General features: G+C 45.4%; 1 protein-coding gene across 1 annotated transcript in view; it reads left to right on the forward strand.

The window, feature by feature from the left end:
* Positions 1-16,674, forward strand: part of LOC120309274 (von Willebrand factor A domain-containing protein 7-like) — a 46,734-nt gene that overhangs the window by 19,914 nt on the left and 10,146 nt on the right. The window contains exons 9-14 of the mRNA XM_039346337.1: positions 2,498-2,634; positions 6,970-7,239; positions 8,455-8,673; positions 10,202-10,374; positions 12,222-12,336; positions 15,367-15,571. Coding sequence (XP_039202271.1) covers positions 2,498-2,634; positions 6,970-7,239; positions 8,455-8,673; positions 10,202-10,374; positions 12,222-12,336; positions 15,367-15,571 — 1,119 coding nt within the window. The remainder of the gene's footprint in view (positions 1-2,497; positions 2,635-6,969; positions 7,240-8,454; positions 8,674-10,201; positions 10,375-12,221; positions 12,337-15,366; positions 15,572-16,674) is intronic.

The following is a 16,674-nucleotide window of genomic DNA, read 5'->3' on the forward strand; positions in this document are numbered from 1 at the left end:
AATGGGGAGGCCAGATTCACTTAACACCATGAAGGGCTTTATAGGTAAGAGCCACACCTTGAATTGCACCTGGGAACTAACTGGCATCCAGCGCAGTTCACAAAGCAGCACAATCATATGCAGTTATTTTCTGCGCCAGGAGCAGCTTCCAAGTATCTTTAAAGGCAGGCAGGTAGAGCGCATTGCACTAACCCAAGCCCTACTCTAGGGTGTGAGTAATCGTCTGGAGGGCCCAAGCAATTTACAATAGGGTCTTCCAAAAGCTTCTCAGTCTACGATCCAAGTGTCACACCCTTAAACAATTGTTTCCTAAAATCATTTGTCTCTTTGGTTTTTTTTTCTGCTTATTTATAAATGAAATGTCTTTGCAGATATAATGAGACAAGCAAATTGTTTGTCACAGGAGGTTAACAGTGTAGAACAGGCCTTAATGTTCTATCTGGAGTTTTAGCATTTGAACACTTAATCTTTCTGACTCTAGGAGGGAGCAGGCAATCTTTATGGCCTGAAACTTTGACCTTATCCCCACTCAAATTTGTCAGATCCCACACAAAAATTGTCAGTCTTCTCACTCTGAAGCCTATAATGTGCTGATGAAGTATTTTTCTTTTCTCTAGCCAACATTTCCCACCATAACCTCAGGGTCCAACTTTAGATAGGTGGGTCAGGGGAGGAAAAAAGACTTTAAAAAGAGACTTGTATAGTCTTTTTGCTGAAAGAATAAAAGACTAAATTGAGAATGTATGGATTTGAGGATTAAAAAGGGTCAACAAGGAAGGGGAAAGAATAAGATGACAATTGCTTGATATAAAGATGGGTGGAAATCATAATTCTATGTTTTCTTTCTTTTTTTTCTTTTCTTTTTTATTATTTCCAATAGTCTTTTTTTCTTGTTCTTTTAATTTTGTTAAATTGAAAGCAGGAGTCCCCAACTTCCGGGCTGTAGGGTCTACAACCCCCAGGCCACAGACTGGGACCGGTCCATGGCCTATTAGGAACCAGGCTGTGCAAGCTGCAGGCAAGCAAGAAGGCTTCATCTGTGCATGCACAAGATCTAGGTTGTACACGAAAGCATCCCCCTTCCAGTTTGTGGAAAAATTGTCTTCCACAAAACCGGTCCCAGATGCCAGAAAGGTTGGCGAGCGCTGTTTTTATAGGATTGAAAAATGATAATAAAAATATTTTTAAAAAAGTTTAAATAGATGGAACTTTAAGGCAGAGTCTATTTCCCTTTTTTATTTCTAAAGTATCAAGTATATAATCCAGGAATGTAGGCGTAGGCATCTGCAGAAAGTGTGAGAGGAAGCAAGTGATAAATCTTATTTTTATTTATTTGTTTATTCAGTTTATATAGCCAATCATCTCACATACATGACTCTGGGCGGTTCACAGAGATTAAAAAAAAATCACATATCAATAAAACCCATATAACTAAATAACCAAAAACAACAATAAAAACATTAAAAACAAGTTAAAACTATTAAAACAGCCATAAAATCCGGAAGAGTAGCTTACAAACAATATAGCCATCTCACAGGCTCCATAGGGGTAGCCCTAGAGTTACAACCATTTATTTAGTGACAGTGCAAAGTTACAACAGCATGGAAAAAGTGACATGACCTGTTTTCACATTTACGACCATTGGAGCATCCCTGTGATCACGTGATCAAAATTCAACCACTTGGCAAATGGTGTGTATTTATGACAGTTGTCTTGTCCTGGGATCACGTGATCACCGTTTGTAACCTTCCCTGAAAGCTGCCTGATTCTGAGATTACAAGTAGTCCTTGACTGACAACATAATTGAGCCTTATTACAGTTGTCCGTTGTGCTGGTCATTAAGCAGGTCATCCTGATCATTAAGCAAAGACACAATCATTAAGTGAACACCACAGTTATTAAGCAAACCCATTGTCTACAATAGGCTGGTTTTGCCAAAAACAAGAAGCAAATGCCAATTTCCAGCAAAAAAAAAAAAAATCCTATAAATTGTGTTATGTGACAGTGGGACACTACAAACGGCCGTAAATGTGAGCTGGTTGCTGAGCAACTAAAATATGATCACATGACCACAAAAGGGCCTGGCCATCAGAACTTCGAATCTGGGCCATACATACTTTTTGAGGGTCTCTCATAACATCAAAAGTTCGCTGAATAGTTGTAAGTTTATCTATAGTTCACCGATCCGAGGCTCTCCAGGGCTTAAGGCTGAATTCTTTCAGTGCCTTTCCTAGCCATTTTTTGTTTAGAAAAGTGATTCAGTCAATCCATATTCATCTCCCTTTTTCCATCAGTTTCACCCACTGTTCCCCAACTGGATGCTTTTCAGATAAAAGGATTTATATTTCCAAAATACTTAGCAGTCATTGGTTTAAAAATTCTAAAAGTTAAAGTTCTATAAGGCAACAACTGAGAGTAAGCTACTTTCTTGCCAATCCTATACTCAAGCTACTTTTCCCCTAGCACAAACTTCCTAAAATCCTTTGTGTCCCTCCAGATCTGAGATCTTTTTCTTCAGTGATGCTGGAGCAAAAGATGAGCATCTGAAGGGAGAAGTGGACATTCTGATTGAATCTACTCAGTCCAAAGTGAACTTTCTCCTCACAGGCTATTGTTCCAGTAGGAAACGCAGAAGTAAGTCAATCTGCATAAAGAAAATATTCTGATGTTTTCTCAGGTAGAAAAAATAGAAAATTGCCTGGTATTAAATCTTGTAAATAATCCCATAAATGTTACAAGACTGCATCTTTTTTTTTTAATCAGCTTCCTCAGAGAAAAGTATATTAGTGACATTTCAGTGTAGACAGAATAAGTAGAGGAAGAAGGGAGGAAGGAAGGAAGGAAGGAAGGAAGGAAGGAAGGAAGGAAGGAAGGAAGGAAGGAAGGAAGGAAGGAAGGAAGGAAAGAAGGAAGGAGCAAAGAGGAGGAGGGGGAGAAGGAAGGAAGGAAGGAAGGAAGAAGGAAGAAGGAAGGAAGGAAGGAAGGAAGGAAGGAAGCAAAGAAGGGGGGAGGAGGGGGGAGGAAGGAAGGAAGGAGGAAAGAAGGAAGGAGAAAAGAGGAGGAGGGGAGAGGAAGGAAGGAAGGAAGGGGAAAAGAGGAGGAGGAGGGGGAGAAGGAAGGAAGGAAGGAAGGAAGGAAGGAAGGGGCAAAGAGGGGGAGGGGGACAAGGAAGGAAGGAAGGAAGGAAGGGGCAAAGAGGAGGAGGGGGAGAAGGAAGGAAGGAAGGAAGGAAGGAAGGGGAAAGAGGAGGAGGGGAGAAGGAAGGAATGAAGGAAGGAAGGAAGGAAGGAAGGAAGGAAGGAAGGGGCAAAGAGGAGGAGGAGGGGGAGAAGGAAGGAAGGAAGGAAGGAAGGAAGGAAGGAAGGAAGGAAGGAAGGAAAGGAAGGGGCAAAGAGGGAGGAGGTGGGGAGAAGGAAGGAAGGAAGGAAGGAGCAAAGAGGAGGAGGGGGGGGAGAAGGAAGGAATGAAGGAAGGGGAAGGAAGGAAGGGGCAAAGAGGAGGAGGAGGGGGAGAGGAGAAGGAAGGAAGGTAAGGAAGGAAGGAAGGAAGGAAGGAAGGAAGAAGGAAGGAAGGAGCAATAGGAAAGGAAGGAAGGAAGGAAGGAATGGAAGGGGGGAGAGGATAGGGGCGAAGGAAGGAGGGGCAAAGAGGAGGAGGGGGATGAGGAAGGAAAAGGAAGGAAGGAAGTAGCAAAGAGGAAGGAGGGGGAAGGAAGGAAGGAAGGGGCCCAAGCGGAGGAGGGGGGAGGAAGGAAGGAAGGAAGGAAGGAAGGAAGGGAAGGGAAGGAAGGAAGGAAGGCCAAGAAGGAGGAGGAAGGGGAGAAGGAAAAAGGAAGGAAGGAGCGAGAGGAGGGGGAGGAAGGAAGGGGAAGGGGAGGAAGGAATGAAGGAAAGGAAGGAAGGAAGGAAGGAAGGAAGGGAGCAAAAGAGGAGGAGTGGGAAGGAAGGACAGGGGCAAATAGGAGGAGGGGGAGAAGGAAGGAAGAAGGACAGTAGAAGAAGAAGGAAGGAAGGAAGGAAGGAAGGAAGGGCAACGAGGAGGAGGGGGAGGAAGGAAGGGTCAAAGAGGTAGGAGGGGGAGAAGGAAGGAAGGAAGGAAGGAAGGCAAAGGAGGGGAGGGGGAAGGAAGGAAGAAGGGTGCAAAGAGGAGGAGGGGGGGAAGAAGAAGAAGGAAGGAAGGACAAGGAAGGAAGAAGGAAGGGGCGGAAGGAAGGGGGAGAAGAAGGAAGGAAGAAGGAAGGAAGAGGAAGGAAGGGGAGGAAGAAGGAAGGAAGTAGCAAAGAGGAGGAGGGGGAAGGAAGGAAGGGGCAAAGAGGAGCAGGGGAGAAGGAAGGAAGGAATGAAGGAAGGAAGGGATAAAGGAAGGATGTAGCAAAGAGGAGGAGGGGAAGGAAGGAAGGAAGGGGCAAAGAGGAGGAAGGAAGGGGAAGGGAAGGAGGAGGGGGAAGGAAGGAAGGGCAAAAGAGGAGGAGGGGGAGGAGGAAGGAAGAAGTAGCAAAGAGGAGGAGGGGAAGGAAGGAAGGGCAAAAAGAGGAGGAGGGGGGAGAAGGAAGGGAAGGAATGAAGAAGGACAAAGAGGAGAGGGGGAGAAGAAGGAAGAAGGAAGGAAGTTAGGCAGGAAGGAAAAGGAAGAGGAGGAGGGAGGAGGAAGGGGGGAAGGAAGGAAGGGGCAAAGAGGGAGGAGGGGGAGAAGGAAGGAGGAAAGGAAGGAAAGGGGCAAAGAGGAAGACGGAAGGAAAGGAAGGAAGTAGCAAAGAGGAGGAGGGGGAAGGAAGGAAGGGGCAAAGAGGAGGAGGGGGAGAAGAATGGAGGGAAGGAAGGAGGAAGGAAGGAAGGAAGGAAAGTAGCAAGAGGAGGAGGGGGGGAAGGAAGGAAGGAAGGAAGGAGGAGAAGAAGGAAGGAAGAAGAAGGAAGAGAAGGAAGGAAGGAAGGAAGGGAAGGAAGGAAGGAAGGAAGGAAGGAAGTAGCAAAGAGGAGGAGGGGGAAGGAAGGAAGGGGCAAAGAGGGAGGAGGGGGAGGGAAGGGGAAGGAAGGAAGGAAGGAAGGAAGGAAGGAAGGAAGGGCAAAGAGGAGGAGGGGGAAGGAAGGAAGGAAGGGGGCAAAGAGGAGGAGGGGGTAGGGAAGAAGGAGGAGGAAGGAGGGGAAGGAAGGAAGGAAAAGGAAGGAAGGAAGGAAGGGGCAAAGAGGAGGAGGAGGGGGAGAAGGAAGGAAGGAAGGAAGGAAGGAAGGGGCAAAGAGGAGGGGGGGAGAAGGAAGGAAGGAAGGAAGGAAGTAGCAAAGAGGAGGAGGGGGAAGGAAGGAAGGAAGGAAGGAAGGAAGGAAGGAAGGGGCAAAGAGGAGGAGGGGAGAAGGAAGGAAGGAAGGAAGGAAGGAAGGAAGGAAGGAAGGAAGGAAGGAAGGAAGGAAGGAAGGAAGGATGGGGCAAGCAGAAGGAGAGAAGGAGAAGGAAAGGGGAGAGACAATATTTTTCTAAACACATAAGCTGTCTGAGGAGGAATAACACTACAGAAACAATTTCCCCTCCTGTGCCATTCAGACATGGCCAAGCAGGCTAGCAGAAAGAAAAACAGAACAGTCCATCTTTGCTTTCAAGATCCCTTGTCTTCCATGCAGAGAATTCTACATCCTTGCCTGTCTGGAATCCCATCACCTACACCAGCAAATAGGTGGTTCAAGAGCACAACAGGACTGCTGTCTGAGGCAGCAGAGCCCAAGAGGCAGGGCATGCTTGACAGGAGGGAAAGGAAAAGTTGTGTCTCTTGCAAGGCCTGCTCTCAACTCTAATCTCACCTCCTGGCATCAGAGCAGATGCATTAGCAAGCCCAATCAGCTTCTGCCTGTGGAATCTATCCAGGAGACTCTTCTTGACTTTTGCTTCAGGCAAGAAAGATATCTTGAGCCAGCCCTGTGGGTGTCTAATTCCTGTTGCTTCGGAGAAGCCTTAAACTCAGATTATACGAAGCCATGTCTGTGTTTCCCTCCAAGCAGTTGCCTCGTCTGAGGGATTCACGTGGTAGAGCTTTCCACATTCTTGAGATAACAGACAAAGGAACTGAGCTTCTGCACTGCCTCAACTTGAAAATCAGGCACGGCAGCCAAGTTATCTCTGTTTGATTTAAACATGACAGCAGGCTGGCTTATGTTCCTAAGCATTTTCCAAGCAGGCAGCCAGCTTTGTGTTTACTTTTGGATTTAACTGAAAGCAAATATAGCCACTTGATCATCTAACCCTTGCGGGATGATGAAATATGCAGCAGTTTACAGCTAAGGGAAACATCTTCTGAAGAAGGGTGTGCAGAGGGTGTGAGAGTGATTGTTTAGGAGGCCAGTGGCATTCTGACATCAGGTGCCAGCTTTGAAAAGTTGTTTTCTCTGCCTGCAGAAGAGCCAAAAAATAAGGTTTCTTTAAAAGGAGCCCACCTTTCGTCCATGGGTTAGTAAATATTTTCAGTAAAGATGCTGAGAAGGTTTTGCTAAAAAAAAAAAAAAAAGCCATCTAGCAAAACACACACACACACACACACAACTTCTGGAGGCAAGCCATGCCACTGAATAATTGTACTTCTGAGGCTGCTTTCAAAGGGAATTTCTGTAACTTAATAAAAAGTAGGACGAGAGGGTGACATGATAGCAGTCCTCCAATACGTAAAGGGCTGCCACGAAGAATAGTAGGGGGTCAGCCTATTCTCTAAAGCACCTGAAGGCAGGGCAAGAAGAAATGGATGGAAACTAATCAAGGAGAGAAACAACCTAGAACTAAGGAGAAATTTCCTGATAGTTAGAACAATTAATCAGTGGAACAAATTGCCTCCAGAGATTGTGGATGCTCCAACACTGGAGAATATTAAAGAAGAGACTGGACAGCCATTTGTCTGAAATGGTATCTGGTCTCCTGCTTGAGCAGGGGGTTGAACTAGAAGACCACCAAGGTCTCTTCCAACTCTGTCATTCTGTTAATTCTCCTCCACAGGTGTTCCTGAGGATACGCCTAAGACATATGCGAATAGCTATGAAGAACTGGCAGATTATTCTGGCGGATTCTATGTACTCACTACAAAACGTCAGCTTTCACAGGTCCTGGGAATAATGGAGAAGTCCCTGAATGCTGCTCCTGTTAAATTGATCGATGGCCGAATGCATACGTCACAGTTCTCCTTCCCTGTAGATGAAACCCTCAAAGAGTTGACCATCTCTGTCACAGCACCAAGTTCATTCAGCATGAATGTGTTCCAACCTTCAGGTAAGGGGCGGTGTGATATAGAGCATTTTCTCAGGAGCTACCGATAGTATCTTCTGGAGCAGTGTTTCTCAACTTTGGCAATATGCAGGTGTGTGGACTTAACTCTCAGAAACCTCCAGCCAGCATGAATCGAAAGCCTCAGATCTTCAAGTTGCCAAGGTTGAGAAAGACTCTTTTAGGCAGAGCAACAGTGGCTCACGTGGTTAGTACGCTGAGTTGGGAGTTAACAAGCCCGCGTTCGAGACCCGAGTGCTGCTGCGTGTTGGAGTGAGCTCCCATCACTTGCTCCAGCTCCTTGCAGGTACGTGAAAGAAGCCCCCATGGCCATCCCCTGGGCAACAGTGATGTCACTGGCTAATCCTTTCAACCCGGAAGTGCCTTGAACGGTGCCTCCAACATGAACGGGACGAGACTCTTCTAGAGGCATCCAATCATCAGAAAATGAGGACAGGCTTTATATCAAACCTGATTAAGGAAGAGAAGGACGAGGGGGGACATGATAGCAGTGCTCCAATATCTCAGGGGCTGCCACAAAGAAGAGAGAATCAAGCTATTCTCCAAGGCGCCTGAAGGCAGGACAAGAAGCAACGAGTGGAAACTAATCAAGGAGAGAAGCAACCTAGAACTAAGGAGAAACTTCCTGACATTTAGAACAATTAACCAGTGGAACAACCTGCCTCCAGAAGCGGTGAATGCTCCAACACTGGAAGTTTTTAAGAAGAGACTGGACAGCCATCTGTCTGAAATGGTATAGAGTTTCCTGCCTGAGCAGGGGTTGGACTAGATGACCTCCAAGGTCCCTTCCAACTTTACCATTATTATTATTAATGCTTTAAAAACCTTATAAATCAGCTGTCCCCAACCTTTCCAGCTTTGCAGACTGGTGGGGGGGGGAAGAGATGGTTTTGTATGAGTGGCGGGTGCATACACTTGCGCAAATGGAGCTTCCCGTGCATGTGCTCATCCGCTGCTTCCACAAGTGTAGCTGTGCACACACGCTCACCCATCATTTCCACGGCCTTGTTCTCAATAGGCGGCAGCCCAGTAGTGGGCCATAAACCAAGGGTTGGGGACCCCTGTTATAAATCACTAGCAGGCGTACAGAACAGAATAACAGGATTGGCTGCAGACAATTAATGGGAGGGGGGACGTTCCTCCCATTCTCACTTTGTTCACATCTGCTCTTGTTTCTATTTATGTGTCAACTCGTGGCAGGTTCTCAATTGACATCCATGAGCATGTTGATCAACATGGACAGCCAGAAGGTTGTGAAGATATCTCCTATCCCTGAGCCAGGTTCATGGACTGTGAAATTGGATCCCATAAACACTTATACAATAGTGGTTGGAGGCAAAAGTCTGCTTGACTTTTCTTCCCAGATTATGGAGAAGGGGGATGAGTATGTGCTTCCCGTCCAAGGACGACCAGTGAAAGGTACCTTTACTCTTTCCTTCAGATCTGCCCAGTGTAAAAATACAGTTAGTCCTCAACTGACAACAGTTCAGAGTTATAACAGCGTTAAAAAAGTGACTTATGAACGTTTTTCCACACTTGTGACCACGATCACCTGATCAAAATTCAGACACTTGGCAACTGACTCATATTTATGATGGTTGCATGTCCTGACCTGGGGTGATGTGATCCCCTTTTGTGACTTTCTGACAACCCATGTCAACAGGGAAGCCAGATTCACTTAACCACTATTTATTTGTTTAGTTGTTCATAGTATGTTTAGGGGTGTGTCATGTGTGTGTGTTTCACTTTGAGAGCGGGCAACTAAATTTCATTTTTGATGTGTGCCATTGTGCCCACAGTATAAAAATGACAATAAAGGTTATCTTATCTTATCTTATCTTATTTATTTATTTATTTATTTATTTATGAGACTTATATACCACTTTAAGTGCAAGCGGTGTACACCATTAAGCAATGTATATATATATATATTTTACATTGCCCCCAACAATCTGGGTCCTCATTTTACCTACCCCGAAAGGATGGAAGGCTGAGTCAACCTTGAGCCAGTGAGATTTGAACCGCTGACCTGCTGAACACAGTCAGCTAAAGTGGCCTGCAGTACTGCACTCTAACTGCTGCGCCACCTCAGCTCTATTTAACTATTTATTTATTATTTAACAACCGTTTCATTTAGCAACAGAAATTTTAGGCTCAGTTATGGTCATAAGTCATGGGCTACCTGTATAAATGAGAAGGAAATTAAAGGGTCTGAGTAGGTTTGGAGAAATCTGGGAGGGAGGGAGGGAGGGAGGGAGGGAGGGAGGGAGGATGGAAGGAAGGAAGGAAGGAAGGAAGGAAGGAAGGAAGGAAGGAAGGAAGGAAGGAAGGAAGGAAGGAAGGAAGGAAGGAAGGAAGGATGGAAGGAAGGAAGGAAGGAAGGAAGGAAGGAAGGAAGGAAGGAAGGAAGGAAGGAAGGAAGGAAGGAAGGAAGGAAGGAAGGAAGGAAGGAAGGAAGGAAGGAGCAAAGAGGAGGAGGGGGAGAAGGAAGGAAGGAAGGAAGGAAGGAAGGAAGGAAGGAAGGAAGGAAGGAAGGAAGGAAGGAAGGGAAGGAAAAGAGGAGGAGGGGGAGAAGGAAGGAAGGAAGGAAGGAAGGAAGGAAGGGAAGGAAGGAAGGAAGGAAGGAAGAAGCAAACAGGAGGAGGAGGGGAGAAGGAAGGAAGGAAGGAAGGAAGGAAGGAAGGAAGGAAGGAAGGAAGGAAGGAAGGAAGGAAGGAAGGAGCAAAGAGGAGGAGGGGGAGAAGGAAGGAAGGAAGGAAGGAAGGAAGGAAGGAAGGAAGGAAGGAAGGAAGGAAGGAAGGAAGGAAGGAAGGAAGAAGCAAACAGGAGGAGGAAGGAAGGAAGGAAGGAAGGAAGGAAGGAAGGAAGGAAGGAAGGAAGGAAGGAAGGAAGGAAGGAAGGAAGGAAGGAAGGAAGTTGTTTCTTGACTCTTCTGCATCTCCTTCAGGGTTGAACTACACGGTCTCCATGAAGCTGATGGGGGATACTTCAGGCATGCAAGTCCTGCGCCTGGTGACTCTTTCTGAAGATGGAACTCCTCTAGAATCTATACCTTTGAACCAATCCTTCGATGCTTTAGGCAACCTCTTTGCTGTTGGACCTATTACCTTGCATAGCCCAGTACGTATCCTTTCCTGGTAGTTATTTGGTAAAACACAGCTCATTTTTTAAAAATTAGGTTATCCTATCAAGAACCCTTTGAGATGAGACTGAGAAAGTAGAGACAGGTTCAAGGTGAGCTAGTGACCAGCTTGACTGAGCAGGACTTGAAGCCGAGGGTGCCTGATCCCAGTACAACATTTTAGCCACTGCATTTGACTATCTCCTGGCTACTATTCAAAAATTATGGAAGAGATACACCTTAACCCAAATGATGATCACTAGCCAACTAGAAATCTCCCTTTTAGAAGCACCAAAGGATACTCCAAATTTCAAAGGTCAACGCTCATGACATGCCCTAGGGAGGCAAAAAAGTAAGATGGTGGACACTATCAAGGCCACACCCCTTTATTTATATGCCTCACATGTAAAAAAGTGTCAAGGCTTGGATGACATGATTGTGGCCGCCATCTTAACTTTCTGGACATAGACCCCCTCCTCACAGACACTCCTAAAGCCAATAAATTGGGATCAATGAGGTGAATTTGAACTTGAAAGCAGGTGTCTTACTACAGATCTACTGAATTTCTGGGAGGAGGATCTGATTCTTTGTAAGTCTTATACAGGTAGTCCTCGATGTATGACCACAGTTAAACCCAACATTTCTGTTGTTAAGTGAGATTTGCCCCATTTTATGACCTTTCTTGCCACAGTTGTTAAGTGAACCACTGCAATTGATAAGTTAATAACCCGGTGTCAATGATGAAACTTTGTCAGCTACATGCCTCTGGTTTTCAACTTGCCTTAAATCAGCGGTTCTCAACCTATGGGTCGCGACCCTATTTGGGGTCTATCGACCATTTCATGGGGGTCACCAAGCAAGGCTGTCCGCCATTTTTTCCCCTTTTCCGGCGGGTGCCTTAGCTCCCTTGGGCTGGGCCAGCTGGTGGCCCAGCCGGTGGTCAGCCTGCTCCGTCTCTACCACTTGCCAGCTACGCCTCGGCTGGCGCAGGGGGCAGCATCACGCATGCGCGGTGCTCCTGGGCAGGGAAAGTCCTCGACTTACGACTGGTTGTGTAGTCCTCAACTTACGACCGGTTTAGTCCTCGACTTACAGCCGTTTAGTCCTCGACTTACAACCGGTTGGGGTCGCAGCATTAAAAAGGTTGAGAACCACTGCCTTAAATTAAGGGGGGGAGTTGTTTCTTTTAAGTGGGTTAGATGGGGAAACGAAACTTCTACGATTCAGCTGAAGAACATAAGAGCCTGATATTTTTCAAGGACACCAGACCAGGTGTGGAGTTGAAGCAGACGGTTCCTATAACAAAGTGAATTTGTTTATATGGACTACGTAAGAGTAGTAGGGTTTGGCTAGGAAAATTATTGTTTAATTCTATGAATTGGAGTTGGCGCCTCAGAGTTAGTTTTGCTTCGACATACCCATGCAGTGTATTCAATAAACAGTAAGACTTTCAGAGATGGAAGGAACCTGGAGTTGTATTTGGATTCTCAAGCTGGATGTTGACCCCCAGATGTTAAGTGAATCTGGCTTCCCCGTTGGCTTTGCTTGTCGAAAGGTCGCAAAAGGGAATCTCATGACCTTGAGACACGGCAATGGTCATAAGTGTGAATCAGTTGCCAAGCATCTGAATTTTGATCACCCGATCATGGGGATCCTGGAAAGGTCGTAACTGTGGAAAACGGTCATAAATCACTTTTTTTCAGTGCCGTGGTAACTTTGAACAGTCACTAAATGAACTGTTGTAAGTCGAGCACTACCGGTAATATGCCTCTCATTTAATTCATAAATATGCACAGGAGGAATGTGGAAGATTTTCAATAGATATTTCTCCATCTTTTCCTTCCAGAGAACCTTGCTGAAAGTGGAGGGTATTTCTCCCGGCAACTTCCCCTTCGTACGAATCAGCGGTGATTCCGTTACAACTGAATTTGTGCAGATTCTGCCTCTGGAAGACCAAAATAGTAAGTCCCTAGCAGAATGGAATATATAAGCAATAACACAGAATTAGCGGTTTTGTTTTTGGTTCATTTTCTAGCATGTTTTCATTATTTAGTCCGGGTCTTTCTATGTCAAAAAAAAGGGGGGGTCACTTATGAATTTTCATGTGTGTTTCCTCTCAAAGCTTGCATTTTTAATGCTTTTGGCAGTGTGATTTTCCAAGCATTTCTCTTTTTTTCTTTTCTTTTTTTTGGCATGCTTGTTGCGCAGCACCCTTTCCCAAATGGATGGAGGGCTAATTAACACACGGCTAACACACTTTTTACTGTTCCTACCTCCTTCTACAATAGCTGTACTCATTAGAACAGCTTCTGCTTTCTAGATTTAAATCAAGAATTCCAGGAAAACTTGCTGGCTGGATGGCTGTTTGGCAGCATGTAGGTTATCTGTTATTACAATATATCTGTATCTCAAACATCCCTCATCCAGGATTTCCTGCTCACTGTATCTGGCTGGTTTTTGGTTGGACTACCAAATATTTTAATGCCCCGTTATATCTTGGTCCAAGATTTCCTCTAACAATAGAAAGGGGAAACAGACAGTCCTTCTCCACACCCTTGAGTGATGTGGGAAGAACATCCAAGGTAGCATCCACTGCCTACTGCCACTATGTTCTACCTGCCAAATTTAGTGTCAGTCCTGCCACCACTTAAGCCTCTAAACCAGTGGTTCTCAACCTTTCTAATGCCGTGACCCCATAATATAGTTCCCCATGTTGTGGTGACCCCCAACCACTTATACATCACCAGGTGCCAGGGGCGTGGCCAAAGAAAAGGGGGAAAAAATGGCGGACAGCCTTGTTTGGCGACCCCCGTGAAATGGTCGTTCGACCCCAAATGGGGTCCCGACCCACAGGTTGAGAACCACTGCTCTAAACAGAAATGATCCTTGGCTCCATTTGTTGAGAAAGGTATAGTTTTATTAGAAGCCAAGTATATTGCAGCAATGCATATCCAGAACAGAGAATTGCACGCCAAAATCCATACGTTCAACTTGTCCCTCCCTTAACTGCCTCCCATCGCTCACTCCCCCCACCCACCACCAATCACGCTCAAGCAACATGTTTTAAGTGTAGATTGTTATGCAGCTGTCTTCTTCTCCCAGCTGGGTGACCTTGAAGCAGCCTCTTGAGGAGATACAGTAGGCCAGTGGTTCTCAACCTGTGGGTCGGGACCCCATTTGGGGTTGAACGACCATTTCACGTGGGTTGCCAAACAACACAGTCTGCCATTTTTTCCCCCTTTTCCTTAGCTGTGCTACTCCCTTTTATTCTATTGGCTTTTGAAAGCCAATAGAATAGACTCTCTTGAATAGAGTCTAATTCTATTGGCTTTCAAAATCCAATAGGAATTGTCCAGGCTCTCTGCCCTGCTGAGCCCACCAAAAATCCCATTCTGCAAACGGTGCTGCACCAGTTGATTAGTCCTCGACTTACGACCGGTTAAGTAGTCCTCAACTTACGATCGGTTGGGGGGTCGCAGCATTAAAAAGGTTGAGAACCACTGCAGTAGGCACTTTCATTTTCCCCCAAGCACTCCACCTCCCATCCACCCTCCCCAGAATTCTAGGCAGACTGTCACCACATGGTAGCGAAGCATAAGCAAGCATGACAGCTGGCATTTGGCACATTTCCAAGAGAAATGTTAGAGAAGGAATCCTTTGCATGCTTCACTTGCATGTGCATGCATTGGTACTTGGCTAGGAACCCTTCTGAAGCTTGATGAGGAGGATGTGATCATCGGATATACTGACCCTAGCAGGTGGGTTTCGCCTAGGTCAGTGGTTCTTAACCTGGGCGATATTGCACCCCGGGGGGCGATTTCATTTTTCAGAGGGGCGATGGAATGAAAAGGGGCGACACGGGGGCGAAGGAACGAAAAGGGGGCGATATGGGGGCAATGGAGCGAGACGTTTGGGGGACACTTTTGAGACTTTTTCGTACAGTGAATGGCTGTATATCTGTCGTACAAAAACATCAGATTTCTCGTTATTGGTGGATTGAATTGTGTTTCCAAATGTTCCTCCAGCTAGCTTCAGTACAGAACGCCGTACATATGTGAATACGCATCGCTTATCTTCATGCACGTTGTGCAGCAGCCTCTACCCGTACGGTGCCACGCCATTGGCCAGAATATGGGAGATATGGGGAAAAGATCAGAAATAAATTATTTGCATCGATATGTCCTGATGATAATTTTAAAGAAAACAAAAAAGTGTTTGCATAAATTGAAGTATTATTTCCTATGTTGTGATTGAGAGGTTATGTTGGGGGAGGGGGGCGATGACAACTTCCTCATTTGGCTCAAGGGGGCGATTCGTTCAAAAAGGTTAAGAACCACTGGACTAGGTGACTCAGGATTCTCCACACATATATGGAGTAATTCTCCTTTGTCACCAGCTATGACTTTTGACAGGACGGTGTTTTACCAGATGAACCACTTTTCATCAGTAATATTTTGTGTTCAAATCAGTTGGGGAACCATCATCTTGAAATAAGTGAAATTGAAGCAAGATTGATGTGGGAGAGTTCATAGAAAATTGATATTTCAGGACACAGTGGTCCTCTACTTACAACAGTTTATTTAGTGACTGTTCAAAGTTACAACAGCACTGAAAAAGGTGACTTAGGACCGTTTTTCACACTTATAAACATTGCAGCATCCCCATGGTCATGTGATCAAAATTGGGATGCTTGGCAACGGGTTCATATTTACGACGGTTGTTGCAGTGTCCTGGAGGTCATGTGATTCCCCCTTTTGTGACCTTCTGACAATGGGGAAGCCAGAGTCATTTAACAACCCATATCACTAATTTAACAACGGCACTTAACAACTATGGCAAGAAAGGTTGTGTAAATTAGGGCAAAACTCACTTAACAACTATCTTGCTTAGCAACAGAAATTTTGGGGTCAATGGTAGTCGTAAGTCGAGGATGGTCTGTACTGTGATAATATTTCACCTCTATTGTGAGCACATTGCTATTTTTTCCCCAGGCACAATGGCACCTGGTGGTACCTTGGAACTTTCTGTCTGGGTGGTCAACTATGGAGCAGCTAGAACATATGCTTTTAAAGTTTGGGATGATCGAGGTTTCCTTATCAGCTATGAGCCAAAACAACGTTTCCTGAACACAGGAGAAAATATCACCCTGACGGCAACTTTTAATGCCCCCAATACAAATAACAGCTATGCTTCCAGGTAGGTTAACACTGCCGTGGTGGCTATCAAGAACTTGTAAAGATGGGAGTTTGTCAAGTTTGTTAAAAGAGCTGAGGTGGTGCAGCAGTTAAAGTGCAGTACTGCAGGCCACTTTAGCTGACTGTGTTCAGCAGATCAGCGGTTCAAATCTCACCGGCTCAAGGTTGACTCAGCCTTCCATCCTTCCGGGGTAGGTAAAATGAGGACCCAGATTGTTGGGGGCAATGTAAATATATATATACATTGCTTACTGGTGTACACCGCTTAGAGAGTGCTTGCACTTAAAGCAATATATAAGTCTCATAAATAAATAAATAAATAAATAAATAAATAAATAAATAAATAAATAAATAAGAGAGAAAAGCGGCGAGAGAATCTATGTGTTACCTGGAGAAGGAAAAATGCTTTCTGGATAAAGAGGGGAATGTATTGGTTAGCTAGATAAGGAATATTGTTAATTGAATGAGCGCCAATTTGGTGTCATGCTTTAAGGCATTGGACTAGGGCAGGGGCAGGCAACCTTGGCTCTTTTATCACTCGTGGACTTCAAGTCCCAGAAGTTCTGAGCCAGCTTGGCTGGCTCAGGAATTCTGGGAGTTGAAGTCCACGAGTCATAAAAGAGCCAAGGTTGCCTACCCCTGGACTAGGGGAAACCTGAGTTCTAGTTTTGCCTTAGGCACAAAAGTAGCTGGGGACTTTGAGCCCAGCCCTCTTTTCAGGCCCAGGAAGACGATAAACCACTTCTGAAAATGGTTGCCAAGAAAACTCCAAGAACTTGTTCAGACAGCCACCAGGAATAATAGAATAACATGGTTGGAAGGAACCTTGGAGGTCTTCTACTACATCCTCCTGCTCAAGTAGAAGATCCTATACCCATGATGGCGAACCTATGGCATGTGTGCCACAGGTTACACGCAGAGCTCTTTCTGTGGGCACATGCACCGTCGCCCCAGTCCTAAGCCTTCAGCTGTGTTTTATAAAACCTTTTCGTTTTAGGCCTCTGTCACCATGTGCAAAAAAAAAAAGGTTCAATCAATCAGTCAATTTCAACTTCTCACGGGGAAAAAAAAGATCTTGCAGAGTTGGAATTGATTGATTGAACT

This window comes from Crotalus tigris, unplaced genomic scaffold (assembly GCF_016545835.1).
Source record: "Crotalus tigris isolate CLP2741 ecotype Arizona unplaced genomic scaffold, ASM1654583v1 scf7180000017989.1554031673:749699, whole genome shotgun sequence".
In the NCBI taxonomy this organism is placed as follows: domain Eukaryota; kingdom Metazoa; phylum Chordata; class Lepidosauria; order Squamata; family Viperidae; genus Crotalus; species Crotalus tigris.